This window comes from Diospyros lotus, chromosome 5 (genome assembly GCF_014633365.1).
Source record: "Diospyros lotus cultivar Yz01 chromosome 5, ASM1463336v1, whole genome shotgun sequence".
Taxonomy (NCBI): domain Eukaryota; kingdom Viridiplantae; phylum Streptophyta; class Magnoliopsida; order Ericales; family Ebenaceae; genus Diospyros; species Diospyros lotus.
In genome coordinates, this window is record NC_068342.1 from 2,547,504 (window position 1) to 2,564,846 (window position 17,343).

The 17,343-nt window shown below is 34.3% G+C and overlaps 2 protein-coding genes across 2 annotated transcripts; both read right to left on the reverse strand.

Annotated features, from left to right (window-relative positions):
- Positions 1-249: 249 nt before the first annotated feature.
- LOC127801527 (uncharacterized protein At5g49945) lies at positions 250-4,089 on the reverse strand. The gene is made up of 3 exons (XM_052336748.1): positions 2,987-4,089; positions 825-1,028; positions 250-729 (listed from the first exon to the last, which is right to left on the reverse strand). The coding sequence occupies exons 1-3, from the start codon at positions 4,010-4,012 to the stop codon at positions 505-507; spliced, it is 1,455 nt and encodes a 484-aa protein (XP_052192708.1). The 5' UTR covers positions 4,013-4,089; the 3' UTR covers positions 250-504.
- A 2,726-nt stretch (positions 4,090-6,815) lies between these two features.
- Positions 6,816-17,343, reverse strand: LOC127801004 (DExH-box ATP-dependent RNA helicase DExH7, chloroplastic-like). The gene is made up of 11 exons (XM_052335741.1): positions 17,251-17,343; positions 16,961-17,059; positions 16,707-16,847; positions 15,270-15,340; positions 13,753-13,822; positions 11,910-12,002; positions 10,734-10,946; positions 8,605-8,697; positions 8,088-8,210; positions 7,207-7,441; positions 6,816-7,049 (listed from the first exon to the last, which is right to left on the reverse strand). The coding sequence occupies exons 2-10, from the start codon at positions 17,057-17,059 to the stop codon at positions 7,364-7,366; spliced, it is 981 nt and encodes a 326-aa protein (XP_052191701.1). The 5' UTR covers positions 17,251-17,343; the 3' UTR covers positions 6,816-7,049; positions 7,207-7,363.

The following is a 17,343-nucleotide window of genomic DNA, read 5'->3' on the forward strand; positions in this document are numbered from 1 at the left end:
ACTCTGGTGTTGTCCGGAAATTCCAAGCATTCTTTTCTTCCTTTTTCTCCCGATAATTCTATGCATTCGATATTAAATAAAATTGTCACAAAGTGAAAGAAAATAATATTGATTCCTTAGTACACAGATGAGTTTAAGTTGCCATTGAATAAAAAACAATTATATATCCAAACAATGAATTTGAAATTTTAAATTTCAAATGACGAATTGACACTATCCAAACACAATATTAGGGAAAATGCTGCCTAATGAAACAATTTCTCAATTAAATTTCTGACAAATTGATATGACAGTCTATAAACCCTATAAGAGTCCCTGCAGCTTAACAGTTTAATTGTCATTGAGAACCCAAAATGACCAATTGAAGGGAACAGAAAGGTCGTCCCCCAGTTATCAAGTTCAAAATCTATCTATAAGTGGGAATAACACAGAACTCACCTGCAAGTTGAAAATGATAAAACAACTAATAAGAATAAACATGAGGCAAAGGCACAAACGATACACTTAAGCGCGGGTCATCTTAACTTTAGGCATTGCCTTCTTCATCTGGCGAGCTTTCTCCTTGGCCTCTTTCCTGCGAATTGCCTCTGCGCTAAGCTTTGCCTCTGCCTCTATCACCTTTCTCCGCTCGGCCTTCTTTTTCTGCAAGGCTTCTTGCCTAGCATTTTGAAGCTCTTTGTATGCCTCCTGGGCAGCCTTCTGCCGGGCTGCTTCTGTCTTGGAGCGAGCCTGTGTTTAACACATCAAGCATTAGCATGTCGGGACAAATTAACAAATACGAACGATGCCTGCTGAAAAATGTAAAAGAATACTTTTACACACACCTGTGAACTGAGCTTGTATCGTCCTATCAAATCAATGTAGTAGGGGACCAGGGCTACAAGTCGAGTCATCTCAGCCATCTGATTCACACCAGGTAGAGCAAACTTGAATATCAGCATCTTCTTCTGGGTGCCCATGTGCTGATCTGAGAAATGCATTGAGATGAAACCCTTTCCATATTTCTCAAAGGCTTTGTCACCAAAGACCTGCAAAGAAATAAATGTAAACCATATTATGTAAAGAGATGGAAGGGATTAAAGACGAAGAGATTTCTATCATGATGTGGTTGTTCAAATAAATAAATTTCCACAAGACAAATAAAGTCAGATGTGGCCCCAGAAATAAGGTCTGGAAAACAGCAAAAAAAGGGGTAGGGATGATGAAAAATATAATAATGTATCCATAGAAGTACACTAGTAGAAGGTTTAGGTTATGACTTGATCCAATAGAGTTGGTAAGCTTGTTGAAGGCTGAAACAATTATGCAACAAACTTCCTATCCAATGCATTCATATATGGACTATGGAGTAACAAGAGACCCAAGGACCATCCTGAGAAGCAGCAAAATCTAGGTCATTAATATGATTGTCTCAACCATTTCAATTGACGCTTGTTGCATTAACTACTAGGTTGGTCAGAAATACAAGCTGGCTTTTCAGCCTTCACTTCTTCATCTTCTTCTTCTTCCCTCCCACCACTTTTGGCTTGATAGTTAACAAAACCCCCCCAAAATGGTACTGATGAACTCACCAAAATGAAAGCCTAAAAATGATCATCAAGGAAATAAGCAAAAGAAGATAAAAATAAAAGGAAAACAAGCACAGGACCTTGATGTAGAAATGGAATGCTCCACCCCCTCAAAGGCTATATCATTCCTTTCTATTCAAACATGCTACGCCACATAACAAAAAAGGGAATTAGAAGCCAAAATATCTCTGCATCGAAGTTGAGGAATCCCAGCTCCAAGCAAAATAAGAACTCCACGAAGCTGGCACCACCCACACTGAATTACTAAAATGTGGAAGACTAAACTCTAAATCCCATTAGCTACTTGACAATGCAAAATTAAGGAGCTGTATGAAGATGCTGTCAGTTTTTTTTTTTTTTTGTGTGTGTTTGTTATCACTTTGGATTTTTATTCCATTTGCATTGTGTTCATTTGAGATGGAAAAAGTGAAAATTGAAAGATGTCGTTTGATTTTCCTGTTAGTTGTCAAACATAAATGAAAAGAAAACCTGAAAACAGTGTATAATTACATGACCAAGACCAATTCAGAAGAGCTAATATAATAGTTCACCAGCACAAGTCTGTTGGTTGCCAACCAAACTTAAAAATATTCATGAAATAATTCAGTTAGAGGACTTCTCCACACCCAAAGGGTAAAGAACTCATTGCCGAGGATCTACCATCACCAAAAGCCCTAAACTTGCAAGTGGGAACTCGCCTAATATATTTTCTCTCACAAGCAAATCTCCAAAGCCATTTACAAGGAGAGATTGATTAAAATATCTTAGATCCCTGATACCAATATGTGCAAAATATGAATGTAATGCAGATGAGGATGTTATTTATGATGAATGTGCAGCCATATAAGAAAAAATAAAACTAGAAATAAGATTATTCATCAAAAGACATGGGAGCTCCTATTTAATATGAGATACAATAAACACGACTAAAATGGTTTGGTTATGTAAGAAGAATACCTATAAAGACTTTCATGAGGATAATGGGTAGAATGGAAAGTGCCTTCAGCAAAACAGGTAGAGGAAGACCAAAAAGAATTTGATGGGAGACTTATAGATCCAGAATGAGTTATAAAGGCAATATAGAAGATAAGGTCATGGATAAAAATGATTAGCGAGCTAAAATTCATGTAGCCGACCCATATAAAGGGATTAAGACATGATTGTATTTGACAAATTTTGAACTCTTACTCTACTGCAAGATAGATTTACCAAGTTTATTTTGTTCTACTTGTTCAGCCATTTCAAAAAGACCGCTCAACAAGCTAGTTTCATTCTGCGAGAAGAACTTATCCGGCAGCTCTACCCAATTAATTTGCGGCATACAAACTCAAAAGGCAGCACAAGTAAAAACCCAAATAAAGTAAATGGCCAAACCAAAATAGTTTATTCTAAAATATCAATTAGAACAGTTTCAGTACCTGATCAAGTACAGCCTCTGTGATTAAATCTCCAGCCACCTCCTTCGATTCGGAAACAACACCCAAATCATCGGTCACCCACTTCCTATTACTCGGCGGCAATACCAAACTCGCGAACCTTTGAAGATCCCTCACCTCCTTCTGCATAGCCTTCGCAGCCTTCTTCTTCGCCAGAGCAAAAACCACCTGATCCATCGCTTCGTCGTTCATATAAACCTCGATCGTTATCTCATCCTTACACGGCACGACCAAATTAAACAATCTCGATATCAAATCGTGGCGGCTTTGGAGCTCCAACGTCGCCAACAAGCCCTGGCAAAATCGCCTCCCACTCGCATAAAATTTGAATACATTCTGACCTTCTTTCAACAACAAAGGCGAGTCCTCGTTCTTCCCGTCACCAACCCCCAACAAACTGAAATTCTTCTCGAAAATCGATCCCTTAGTCGCGAATTTCGACACCCAGGCCAACGCAATATTCTCGTTCTGCTTCCTACCGGTGAAGAAATTGATAACAAACATAATCAAGAACGAGCCGCACAAAATCTCAATCACGTAAGATCGCAAGCCTCTGCGTCTCACTGAATCGTCGGTTTTCGGATCGGAGACAGAGCCAGATGCAGTGACGTTTTCGGCGAGATTAGGGTTCTCGGGACGCGGCTGCTGTTGTTGCAAAGGCAGCCCTTCGAATTCGTCCTCGTCCCAATATTCGAAGGCCGAGGTGGAGGGTTGGGGCTGTGGAGGCGAATCGGAATCGGAGGGAACGTGGGCGGATGGCTGTGTTGACTCGGGGGCCGGATCGGGAGAGGCATGGCTTTGGGACTCGGCGGAACCTAACTGAGTGATGGGGGGTTCACGGAGAGGGAGGTGAAGAGAGTCGTCGGAGTCGTCGTCTTCGGCGTCGGCGTCGAAGCCTTCGAAGTGGGGCTCGTCGGCGGCTGAGAGAGGGAAGCGATGGTGGAGGAGGAGGAGGGGTAAGAGGAGAGAGAGGAGGGCGAGAGAGGAGTGTCTTCTCGTTCTCGCCATTGGGATGTGGATTTGGGTTGCTTCCCAGAACAATCAACAATGAGACCACGGTCGTCACTTGCAGCGTTTTATGGCCGGAGGATCAATTCATAGATCGGCAGCGATGAACAATCTCGGAGGCACGGGGACCATTTGGTAATTTGGATCTTTTTTTAGCAACAAAAATAAAAAAAAATCATGAAAGGTATTGTTTAACATCACATCATCACCAAGATTATTTAAACTCTAATTATAAGTAATAATCTTGAAAGTTCTAAACATTGAGTTGGGTACTTCGTTATTAAGGCTTGCTTTCGTTTGACTTATTATTTTCAAAAGGGGTGTTTTGAACTATTTTATTGAGGTTTTTAAGTTAGAATAAAATTTGAAAATTTTAATGAGTTTTCAAAAGGATTTAGTAAATTTGAAGGTATTTTAGAAAATTTTAATATTTAATAATTAACTTTTAATATATATATTAATTGGTCACTTGAGTTTTAGAATCCACTAGCTATACATATTTAAATAGAATATACTTAAAATTGTTAATTACCTATTTAGTAAAATAAAACTTATAGGATATTAGAAAGTATAAAAATAAGCTAAACCCATACTTTGCCCTTGAAAAGCCTATCATTTTATTGAATTTTAAATCTGATCCATTAAATACTTAAATTTTATTATTTCTATATATTAAATACCTAATTTAATTTAAAATAATATGTGAATTACATACAGAATAAAATACCAAGTCATATCCTAAAATGTCTAGTTTGAAGAGCATAAATTTAGAAAAGAACCGATGAAAGTCAATCAAAGAACAAAAGTCTCTCATTGCCTTTGCTCATCTCCTATTAATTATCGTCCTATTTGCTCGTTTGCTATCTCCCATATTCCATTCCCGTCATCTTCTCGTTTACTCATTTGTCGTCTCCTATAGCCTTCCTTATTGGCCTATGAATTTTATCAATGTTCACGTGCCATTAAGCACGTCAATTACGTGTACATTACTGGCTAAACAATTAGATATTTAATAAGATAATATTTGTTAAAATGAACAAGATAAAATTATATTAAAATAAAATTATCATATTTTTTAGATTAAAATATAAAATGATTAAGATAATGTTAAGAATTATTCTAAATTTTTTATCAGATTGTTAAATTTTTTAAAATGCATTAAGAGATGTATATGTCATTTTTTTTTATCTATAAAATAAAATAAATTTATTTAGAAGAAGAATAGAGATAAATTTATCTAAAGAATTTAAGATAAGAAGTTACGTAACTTTATTATAAAGAATTGTCAAATAAATTTAACAAATACAATAAAAAAATATGTTTATTTAAAATATTTTTCATATCTTATTTTTTTTTAACTCATATCTTAGTTAACAAATAATAAATTTTAAGTATTTAATAGATCAAATTTAAAGTTTACGGATTTGATAGACTTCTAATGTAAAGTTGAGGAGGCAAAATATGATTTTAGCTTATAAAAATAATTAAAAAACCTATTATTTATTTTAATAAAACAAATTATTAAATGTAATATTTAAATAAAAAATTAATTTATTATACCTAGTAACAAATTATATAATAAAAGTAAAAAAAAAAATTTTACTCAAATAAAAATGAGCTAGACCGTATAAAAATGATTGGGGAGGGGAGGGTGCTTATTCTTTCACTTTTTCTAGTTAATTATGGCGATAAAGACACGAGAAAAGACGATTATTAGTGACAACGACGGTTAATGACGGTTAATGATGCCAACAATGAAGAACAATTTCCAACAACGATAACTTCTCATGTTGAGGGAGCATTGATTGAAAATACAAAATTTATTTGAAAGCATAATAATCTTTTATGTGGTCAGCATTAATACTTTTTAGTTAAACACCATCTAAAAAAAGTTGGGGGACAATAGCTTTTTCAAAATGCAATGCAATAGGCACTTAAGCTATGTTACATTTAAACTCTTCATAAATTTCCAAACATATAACAAATTAGAGAATGTTATTACACACACTGGATCTAACCAACTTAAATGGAGAGTTAAACAGACTCTAACCCACACTACGTCAAATATTCAGGTCGAATTTTATGTTATGCATATATTTTACTATAAAGAATAATGAACTATTTGGTTTAAAAACTCTGACATTGCTTAGCATCACTCCACTGCCACTAGTTTATCTACCATCCTCCACGCCCACTGGTTGTCAAATGGGGCGGGCCAGGCTGTACCAACTCCCAGGGGTCAACCCGACACATTGACAACAAGCCAAATGGGTCAAGCCCGCCATTCATTATCTTTGAACGTGTAAAAATGCTGCATATTTACGCACGCAACAACAAAATGTGTTGCTTAGATAGTGTGAGAGGGCCAGGCAGAGGGGAAGAGCCAGGCTTGCCCATGCTAGGGATCTAACTTTCATGATTCGGAGAGTTAAAGTGAATTTTATCTTACTTTTTTCGTATAATATATAGATATTAAATTAAATAAGAGTGTTGTGAATAAATTTTTGCATGTCTAAACCCCTAAAAGTTGTAGAACTCTAAATGCTGGGGTCCTAGAAAAGAGTCATAGACACAAAATGAGAGAGTTTTGCTAGAGAGAGAGAGAGAGAAAGGGAGGGGGTAATTTGAGCACTTTATAAATATTAATAGTTTTTTTTTTTTCATAACAAAAGAGAAAAGTGATTTCTAATAAATCGAAGTACCCGTATCTTTTTGTTAAATCTTAGGAGTGTTTTCACTTAATTTACTAAAATAAAAATAATTGAATAAACCAACCAACAAAAGCAAGATAAATGAGCAGACAGAGCAAACGTAATAAGCTTAGTTTACAGCTGCCATACTCCGCAGAAAGAGACCAGTGAAGTTACACCATGGCCAAATTGTTATATCAAACTTCAAAACTAGGACACAAAATAATTCAGAAATGGAGCTCCACGAGTTCAAGAAGATTACCGCATGCAGACAGAACCCCAGATAAGCCCCGGCACCTCTAACGTGCATTTCAATCTGAATTATCAAACGCACGTCCAGATAAGCCCTGCAGAGTGCAATAAACAGGAAAACTTATTATGGAAAATCAAGAACAGTTTCTTTCACTAGAAAATTGAACAGGTATCAGCAGATAATGTGCTTCAATTCCTTGGAATCTTTGGCTCACTAGAAAAACTCGACGAGGCAGAGAAAATGCACCATACATGAAGCAGGTCTGCTAGCAAACTACCCCAGCTTGCTTGATTGCGATCACAAAATGTAGCCATAAACTCTGGCGGTCTTCACTTGAAATGATTTGGCACGAACATTTGTATAAGCAAATGCATGCTCTTAGGCGCCGGATGAATATGATCAGTTAAATTACGTCCGGGACTTCTCTTCTTCTAGAAGTAAATGTGCAATAGACTTCACAACTTCATCATGGGCAACAGAGGCCATCTGCAAAGCAAAGAAAAATGTGTAACTTAAAGATTTAGCATTTTTAATTGAACAATAGCAAAGTTGACCAACATACAAGAGAGAACACCATTATTATGTATATGATTACCACAATCATGATTACATCTCTTTTCGTCTCATGCCAAAAATATGTGGGCAGTGGCAATAATTTAACTTTTATTCATGGTTAACATATTAATGCTTTCTGGAGAAAAATAATGAAGAGCTAATGCAATGTTTGGAAGTAGGTAATCTGAGAGGGAAAAGGAAAGAATAATAAAACTACTTATCTGTAAGAATAAAATGCACAAATAAGTAATTTGTTTATTTATTTTTCATTTCCCCCTAACATGAATGGTTATTCAATCAACAGGATGCGGTGCCATCAAATCTTGACAGGATCTCCATTGAAAAGCTGCCAGATTAAAATTTTATCCAGGAACAAATGCATGGATGAAGATATGATGCAAATGCAGGCTGCTAACATATAATACTTATGCTTCGATGTCTATTAAAAAGATAATTTCATATTTTAAGTACCAAAATGACAACTGTAATGGAGAAAAGCACCAATTCCTTGTGATACTTGGGTGAATATATTTGCAACCAAAAATTGGTATGTACATGATGCGTAATAGGAACTGACCTTTGGTTTTCTAATCAACTCCTTAAGAACAGAATGAAGAGTTAACCGGAGTTCCTTGAAGAGAACTGCAATTTGGGCAGGTGCTGTCAATTTTATCCAACCATCTATGATGACAGATCCAGCCTGCCATTAAGAAAACATACTATTACTTGAAGAAAATTATATCCATTCATACACATAAAGTCTCTTTACATACATGAATGTTCATATTCACATGTATGATATGCACTTCATTTTACATTTAGAAACCAACAGCTAAATACAAATATGTGTAAACTTCATCTGAAATAATCATACTTACTAGAACATTAATGCAAAGAAAGAAACAAAGACATTTCTTTGATTTCAACATCTTAAAGCATATAAAATAGCAACATATGATATTCTGAATACTTCAAAATTTTAGTTACAGATACAGTTGTCATGATTATTTGGCCTTTTCCCATGGTTCCCATGGTTGAAAGATTTAATATCCATTGATTCACGTAATCAATCAGGAGTAGACAGAGAAACATACTTGGTGTTGAATACTCATGGAGCCACCAAATAACAGAATAGAGTAAGGGGAGACGATGGTAGTATCTCGCAGAAATATCTTATTAGTTTCAACCTGAGAACATAAAGCATGTAACTTAGCTTGTGATTTCTTAAACCTGATTTGTAACTGAAGGAGAAACAAGCAGATATTGCTGTAAATAAAAATAAAAAAAGTCCGAGAAAATCATCAAATAACTCCAAATGGCATGACAAGGAAAAGTAGTCCCTGTATGAACATCTAAAATAAAATAATACTGTTAAGTTGTCATATTTCTCATGATCAGACTAACAAGAAAAGTAGTTGCAGTGGATCTGAAATAAATATAAGTGGAAGTTATGCAGGACATTTCATGATCAGACATAACAAAAGATTGGTTGCGCATGAATATGCTTTCATAAAATGTGAACTTTGTCAAGACACAAGACAAGAACGCATCTTTAGGATTCTAAGAAATTCTGGCAACCCATATCTTTTAATTATATACTTTCTAGAACCACAGAACAGCAACGGGCTAAATTAAATCCATTAAATCTTCTAATTCTTCAATATTTGCCCATCTTTTACTCAAAGAAACATAACTCATTTATACTAAAAAAATTTCATAACATTTGAACAAAATTATAGAATGAAATTGAATTTGGTAATAGTTATAAAAAATATTTTTTGTGAAACCGGATAAAACTTGCAAGAATGTTTTTCCATTAACTGATCCTGAGAACTATTTTCAGAAAATTTATTTCAAAATGCCCTAATTCATAAAACATGAAAAAGAAAATGTTTTTATTGGTATAAAAAATTAGTCAGTAGTGTTTTCAATTTCTTTTTTCAGTTACGGAAGCTTAGCAAATGAAAACAAAGCAACCTCAACCAAGTAGGGTGAAAAATTCTACTGTTTCCTTTTGGAATCACCGGAAATATAGTAAAACATACCGACATATGGCTAGTACACCATAACAGTAATTTATTTTACATGAAATAAGAATTAATGAATGTTTTCACAACCTTTTCTAGAAAACATGTACTTCAGCAATATAGTTAATTTTGAGGGCACAGTTTGCTAGGACCTTATGTTGTCCATCACTATCATCATCAAATACACCCTATCCTAACTTGGTTAGGGTAGATGGAATGGCATTTATAATGTTAATTTGACTTCTAAAAGTCACATTGACAGTATTAATCCACGCAAAAGAACAATGTGATAAAATTTTACACTGAATGTCCTTCCTGACATAATCCTCTAGCAAGGGACTAACTTTAGGACCTTATACTCTATTGGAATCATTACCTTTCTTCTAATAAAATTGACTTATTTCATAATGCATAACACTTGTCAGCTTTGATTCATAAAACACTTTGTTTTTTTCTTCCACACTTGATCTTTTACATAAGGTGTCCAAAATACACAGGACTCCCTGCTTTGCAAGGGTCTGGGAAGGGTTGTATTTAAATGCAACCTTCCCCTTGCTTTTTAAAAAAATCCATAACTCGAACCCATGACCTTCCAATCACAAAGGAGCAACCTTACTGCGGCTGCCAAGGTGTCCTCCATGCTTGATCTTTTACATAAAGGACTATAATAAGGATAAGCTTCCTTAATTAGATTATTATCAGGTTTTAAACAATTAAAATACATTTCAATTTAAGTTTCCGAACATTTATTTTGGATTTCCAAGATATTTTGCCCTGTTTCTAACACAATTGCTTTTCTTTACTGAACACAAATCTAGTGAAGTTTGAATTTCTATTAGGAAAGTTAGATATAATACACAAGTTCCATTTTTCCACTTAAAGGAAAAGGAAAAAGAAAATACTTTAGAGGGAATGCATTGGGTATAGAAAAAAATTTTGGTCACGATCACAATTAAGAAAACAACTCAGTAACCAATGGAATATATGCTAACCCAATGTTCCTGCACATGCAAACAGACTCAAAACAAATTCCATTAATTACCACACTAATATAGAAAGGAGATTAAGTGGCAGGAAAAGATTTGAGTTACCGATTTCCACCTTGGCATTGAACAATTTCTAAACTAATGTTAGAATCAAGATGAAAGCACAAAAAATGCCATTTTGAAGTTAAATAATTCAATAGGTTTCCTCACCTTTTCAAGAAATACAACAAATGGGTACTGAAAAGTTCTTAAGTTGCTGTTGAGAGAAGAAGGATGTATGTAAACCTCTCTTTTCCCATCATATAAGGCAGGGTATCCTTTTGTTTTAGGACCCGCAGACTGATTAAGCATGCCAAGAGCTGTTCTAACAACCCCTTCTTCAGTAGCAGCAACATTGGGATATAAGCCTGCACAAATAATTGCCTGCAGGAACATCTAGACATTATTTCTATATTTACAGAGGCATAGTTGAGCATTTTCTAGTTGTGTTTTTGTAATTAGCTCAAGTATATAATTAGTACTCCAAGGAAAACATAACTGGATGTGCTATAATGGCATGTAGAGGATAAAGCTAATTAACCTCTTTGCTCAAACCCCTAATCAGATTTCTCTAGTCTCCAGAAGATTTTTTTTTTCTAATAATAAGATAGATAGAAAAGGCAATTTCGATACTTTAACAGCATCCTGAGTATTTAGAGATATTTTATCAATGGGAGGGAGGGCTCTGTTGGTTCTTCTCTACAGGTCATTACAAGAATCCAGTTCACATGACACAAGAATGTGTCACCCTATTAAGTGTAGTGATATATTGACTAACTAAAAGAAAGAAAGAAAATGTGATGCGTATCTTAATTTCATGAGAAGTCAGTTGCGGTATTAAAATTAAATAAATAAATTCATATTTGAAAAACTTATTGAATAGTTACAAGTTTTAAATTCTCTGAGCTTCCATGTGCAGAAAAATTGGCAAATAACCTAGAGGCCCTTGTACAATTTCTAACCATGCATATCTGTATCTTGAAACTTTCTCTGTGTAACAATGCTTCTAGGTCAAGATAAAGCAAAGACGTGTAAAAATGTGGATAGGACAAACATCTTCAATTGACTGGGCCATAGAGTGAATGAGCTGTGTGTATCACAATATACAAAGGCTAAAACAATGCAACAAATCATAGGTTCAATAGAATACAAGCCAACTATATATCATCATAGACACTACAGTTCTGTTATTGAAACGAATATACTTCAAACAAGGAAGGTGATAGATAAGATCCAGAAAGATATGAACTTAACAAAGCAATATGCATGACTTGTTAAATAACTTTGATAGAAGTATAAAAAAAATATGTCAGATTGTTACTCTAAAAAACTGAAATTTGACTGTACCTTCACAATTGAAGAATGATGTGAATGTATATTGAATAATTGAGACATATCTGAAAGCCAAGTATCGAGCTTCTCATTTTTTTTGCCTTCAATCTGATGCAAAAGAATTGCGCTTATGTCAAGACTCTCGTGAAATAATGGACAAAGGAATAAAATTCTAGAATTTAAGAAATTGGAAACCTCAAAAGGAAATGCTACTCAGGCCAACATTTCCTAAGTGGAGAAAGGCAATAAATTGAATCTATTATTGCACAATAAATTATCAATACGAACCTGAACTTGCGTAAAATGTGGGAAAATTAGCATCATTCAATAATTAAGAAGATGACACCCTTCAATAAGCAGCATATGAAACATATCCTAGAAATTATCTACATAAGTAATCCTCTAATATTTTTCTAAAGGACTTTAAGAACCACATACCTGCACATGGAGGGGGGAGGGTAGTTAGTTTGAGAAGTTCATAAAAGAAAGGAATCTGCTTTAACATTTTGCAAGAAAGTCCTTCTAAACAAGAGACAGCTAGGCATTATTCACTATTAATACCATAATTATTACTGTTTCTAATAATTTGGATAATATTGGATCGAATATATAAATTGTAACTGTTACTATTTTTGTAATATGGTAAATACTACACCCTACATATATTTTTTGTTTTTTGATAAGATTAATTTCTTTGATATCATTTTCTATGCTATATTAAACAATTTCCAAATTAGTTACATGTACCCTCAAGCAAAAGGATCTGCAGATTTTAAACATGTTGAATTATTTAATTATTGAAATTGCAAGAATATTACTGAAAGTTAATACAGAAGAGATAACTGCTATTTGCACTAATTATACTTGGGATCTTATATCTCTTTTTTAGAGTAAGTCTTGTGTTGGATATTTGTGGCTCTATATTTGTGAGAGTATCCAAAATGAATATCTCCAGAATTTCACACAATAGTTCCCTTCACTAATAGTTTCTCAATTACATCCTAAAGGGTGCAAGGTCTTACACAAGCCTTGGCTTAATCTGGCCAAGCTCAACCCAACAAACCAACCCATGACTATACAATCGACTCATTTGACCTGCTGGCCATTGACTGTTGAGGTCAACATTGACCAGAACAATGCACTGCTCCATTTTTCACTCTCATTTCAACCATTCATGAGGAGTTACAAAATGCCATTAAAACTGGCCATGTACAACTTGAAAATCAACTTATAGATTAGTCACCAAAACATTAAAGAGAGCTAGCGTGAAGTTTATTTTTAACAAGATTGAAACATATGACATACATGCCCCAACTTGAGGTGAAACAAAAATATGTATTTACATGTTTAGGTGCATTAATAAGGATATAATTTTAAAATATACAATGCTGTAGTTTTAGTACAAATATAAATTGAGAGAACACTATTTAGTTATCCTACATTCTCCCGTTACATGTGAAGTTTATTACAACAACATATCAAGCCCCAATCTTACTATGTTTGTACAGATTCAATTAAATATTGTTTCAAATCGTCTCAGAAACCTCCTGAACTTCTCCTGTAATCAACAAAACATTAACAGTACATTTATCTGTATGTATCCCTATATCATATTAACAACTCAAGTATAGGAATGTATATACAAGCACCTAGGCAATATTTATATAGAATACTACCCAAAGTACCACAATTCCACCCCATAATTTCAAAGTTCATTGCATTTACTGAAAGGCAATGAACTGATACCATGGAAGGGGGAAATTTCTATCTAGGCAAAAAGAAAGAAGGGAAAAGTTTTGAAATCTGAAAATCCATATGTGGTAATATAAAAAAAAAAAAAAAAGAGTAAAAATGCAACCTGATAAGTCTTTGGAAGATTGATCAGCCCAATGTCTGCCAGCAATGTTCCAAACTGTTTACGCATGTCCCTAGAATATCCAAAGACAAATCAGAAAACTGAAAAGTGTATTTATTCTATTCTTTCATATAATTTTGCTAATGTAAAAAAATACAGATAAAACCCCAATCCATGTTAATGCTTGCCAGCTAAACAATTTAGATGGATTGCACTGATAGATCAATTAGCACATAAAACATCGTATGGGACATGTGGTTTTCTTTTTGAGAAGAAACTGAAACATATTTTCAAGTAGCCATTTTTCTGCTTTCTACATATCCATGTGGTTGGAGAGAAGATAATGTAAATTAAGTAATGACCTATGAATTAAGTAATAATTTACAGTAATAACCTTTTCCTGTAAATTAAGTTTACCATGAACTCTCCCTCAGAGCTAAAAGATACCCAAAGATAGCAGGCAAACGAATCTTTCTGCAATTGGCAAGCATATTGGACAAGCAAAAAGAGATAAACTAATAACCTATGACAGAGAGACACAGACAAGCTATATGAATATTACATGAAATAGACAACATGCCAACTTCACACAAATGTCAGGCACAAACATGCTAGGGGCATGCTCAAATTGCACATATATATTATATGACACAAATTTTATGTAATAAATGAAAATGCTTAAAAAATAATGAAAATACAATAAGACATAAAGAAACCATAACACTATAAGTGGGGCAGGAAGAAAATGGCAGTGCTAAAAGGGGAAAAACCTGAAGCAAAGAATAAAATATTATGTAAGGAAAAGAAGAAAGAGGGGGGAAAAATGGAGCAGAGAAGAATAAACGAGGAAAAAAAAAAATGGGACAGGAAAAAAAGAGGTTATTTAACAGAAGGAGAAAAATTGGGTAAGAAAACAACCTATCAAGCTTCATCCCCACTATGTGAAGTCAGCTACATAAATTTTAAATCGTCAATCATTTATATCTAAGGCATTCCCTTTAGTAAGACCCTTATAATCCATTTCCTATCAAACTTTAATCCTACTATGTGAAGTTGGCTACATGAATTCTAGTTTGCCAATTATTTCTATCTATGGCCTTACCTTTTGTAAGACCCTTATAGTCCATATGATACCTAAGTGACCCCCACCAGAGTTTGTTTTTTTTTTTTGGCGGGGGTGTCCTGTAGCATAAGAAGGGAATGAAGGACAAGGAAAAGCATCATGTTCTTACTATTCTATTTAGACACTTATTTTGGGATATTTAATATAATAACTCCTGCAAAAGTTTTCTAAATTACATTAGGTCACCATGCGTGTCAGTGCATGTCCAATTTTGTGGCACTCATGTCCCCAACATATTGATAGCATTCCAACCAATAAAAAAATAATAAAATAATCATAACTTTGGACAGATGCATGTCGCACACGTCTGTATCCGTTGAGTGTCTAGTACCTGTAGGAGATGATGTATTAAATACTATTTTTCAAGTAACATAAAGCGGAGAGCAAGAAATATGACCTTATCATGTACATAACTGAATTGCTTAAAAAATATGAACGGCAGAAACGTTGAGCAGCAGTAACTCCATTCTGCACGAATGAATATTGATTATTGTGCTAGTAACACATACTTGAAGGAGTAACATCGCTCAAATCATATTGATACTAGCAGAGAAGTGTCACACAAGGCACATTGATATAGTGTCACCCCATATCCATATCACATGAAACAACACAAATAATAGATATGGCAATTTAAATTAATAAAGGCTACCATTATGTCCTGCAGACTTCTGATTTTCAAGCAAATTACATCATGTTAAGGGATATAAATTTCTAAAGTCTACATTTTTAAGGCATAATTGCAGTAGCATTGGAGCCATTTGGTGCAATTAAGGTAGAATTGCCTAGATCTTTTTGAAGTAGAAATCTGAATTATGAGCTGCAAATTCATGGGTTGAACATAAAATTAGGTAGATTTCACATTGCAGTTGAAGCTCATAATAAATCCTAGCATACATTGAATGTATCCATGCAATAGATTTTGGGATGCAATATATGTGGGAATAGAGCATAGACCTAGGCTTTAGCATTGTTTGCACTTTGTACAACATGATCAGCCTTACACTCAAAATCACATTCTCAAACTCCATGTCCCAAACCATTGTGGACAATATGCATGTTCACTCTTCCAAAGAAAATTACAACAGTAGTTAGTAATTCCCAGACAGGAAATATAGTCCCTTTTACATTCACAATTTAAATTCCATTCAGATTCAGAAATTAAAAAATATAACAAAAATTTAGTGTGACTTCGACATCTGTAATGAGCAATAGCTACATTCTTAATTGATGACAACATTTATCATCACCATTAAGATGGCACTGGAAATATACCTAGAAACAAATCCAACCTGTGACCTACCATACAAGATGTTACATTTTTACAAATAAAGGTGTGTTTCTACTTACAGATGACAAGAGTATGAATATGTTTGTGGTAAGCTGATAGTGGATGGGTAGAGGGGTACCAAGCTAAGCCAATCATGAAGTGGTGAAGGCCTACTAAATGCACTAAATTAGTAACTTCGGAACCACACTCCACCCACAACCCCCCCAACCTTCTGCCCAGGAAAAAAGAAAAAAAAAATTCATTGGAGTACAAATATATGACTGATCAATGTGATTCATCCAACAAGTACCAAATAATTCTGATTCCATTTGCTTGAGAAAAGTACTACCACTAGTATGTTTGTTAACCACAATATCTATAACCAAGTTCAAATATCACCGTATTCATGCTGATATCAACCATATTTTTAGGAACTTTGACAAGCCAAAACTAGCAATCTTACAGATGTACAAAACATGGATAGAATCTCTGTCCATAAAAGTTAAAACTTGTTTTCATTTCAAAATCAGTTAAAGGGCAGGGCTTTATTGAGTATTGACTAACCTCACGTAGAACCTTCTCCCATTTCCTATATGCAACCATCATCAGTAGGTGGTCAGATTGCCTGTTAGCTGTATCTGATTCAGTTGGAGCATCTAGCTTATCGGCCAACAGAGACAATTTGGCCCTTTCAAAATTTTGCCTCTGCAAAATTATACAAGACTATATTATGTAATAATAGTCTTAAGAAGAATAAAACTTACTGATGTATACATATTTTTCTCTATTTATTAAAGGGACTACGGATTAGATGGGACCTCATCTTTTGGATATACAAATGGTGATTTGTAGCTCAAAAATGCTGAAATAGAAAGGATGGGTGACAAGCAACCAAAAATTGCACCATAAATCATCATCTGCAGTTAGAAAAGATGGCATCAAGACAACAACAAAAAATATATTTTCAAGCAATTCATGACAACCTAAGTTAAAAAAAAAAATGACAATATAATATTGTGTACGCAAAATGCACAGGTGCTATAATTGTTTTTTTTTTTTTTTTTTTTTCTTTTGGTCCATTCAACTTAAGTGTTTGTCTGATACACACCTTTCCAATCAAGACATCAACTGGAAGTTTTGCCAAGTGATACCCAAGAGGTGTCAACTCTTCATCCTTTTCAATGGCACCAACCTAAAACAA

Coding starts and splice junctions, on each gene's coding strand:
- LOC127801527 (XM_052336748.1), bottom strand. CDS start 4,012: ATGGCGAGAACGAGAAGACACTCCTCTCTCGCCCTCCTCTCTCTCCTC. Junction 1,029..2,986: donor CAGAGGCTGTACTTGATCAG/GTACTGAAACTG, acceptor ATTTCTTTGCAG/GTCTTTGGTGACAAAGCCTT. Junction 730..824: donor GATACAAGCTCAGTTCACAG/GTGTGTGTAAAA, acceptor TGTTAAACACAG/GCTCGCTCCAAGACAGAAGC.
- LOC127801004 (XM_052335741.1), bottom strand. CDS start 17,059: ATGATGATTTATGGTGCAATTTTTGGTTGCTTGTCACCCATCCTTTCT. Junction 15,341..16,706: donor GGGAGAAGGTTCTACGTGAG/GTTAGTCAATAC, acceptor TCATTCGTGCAG/AATGGAGTTACTGCTGCTCA. Junction 13,823..15,269: donor TCAGTTATGTACATGATAAG/GTCATATTTCTT, acceptor TGGATATTCTAG/GGACATGCGTAAACAGTTTG.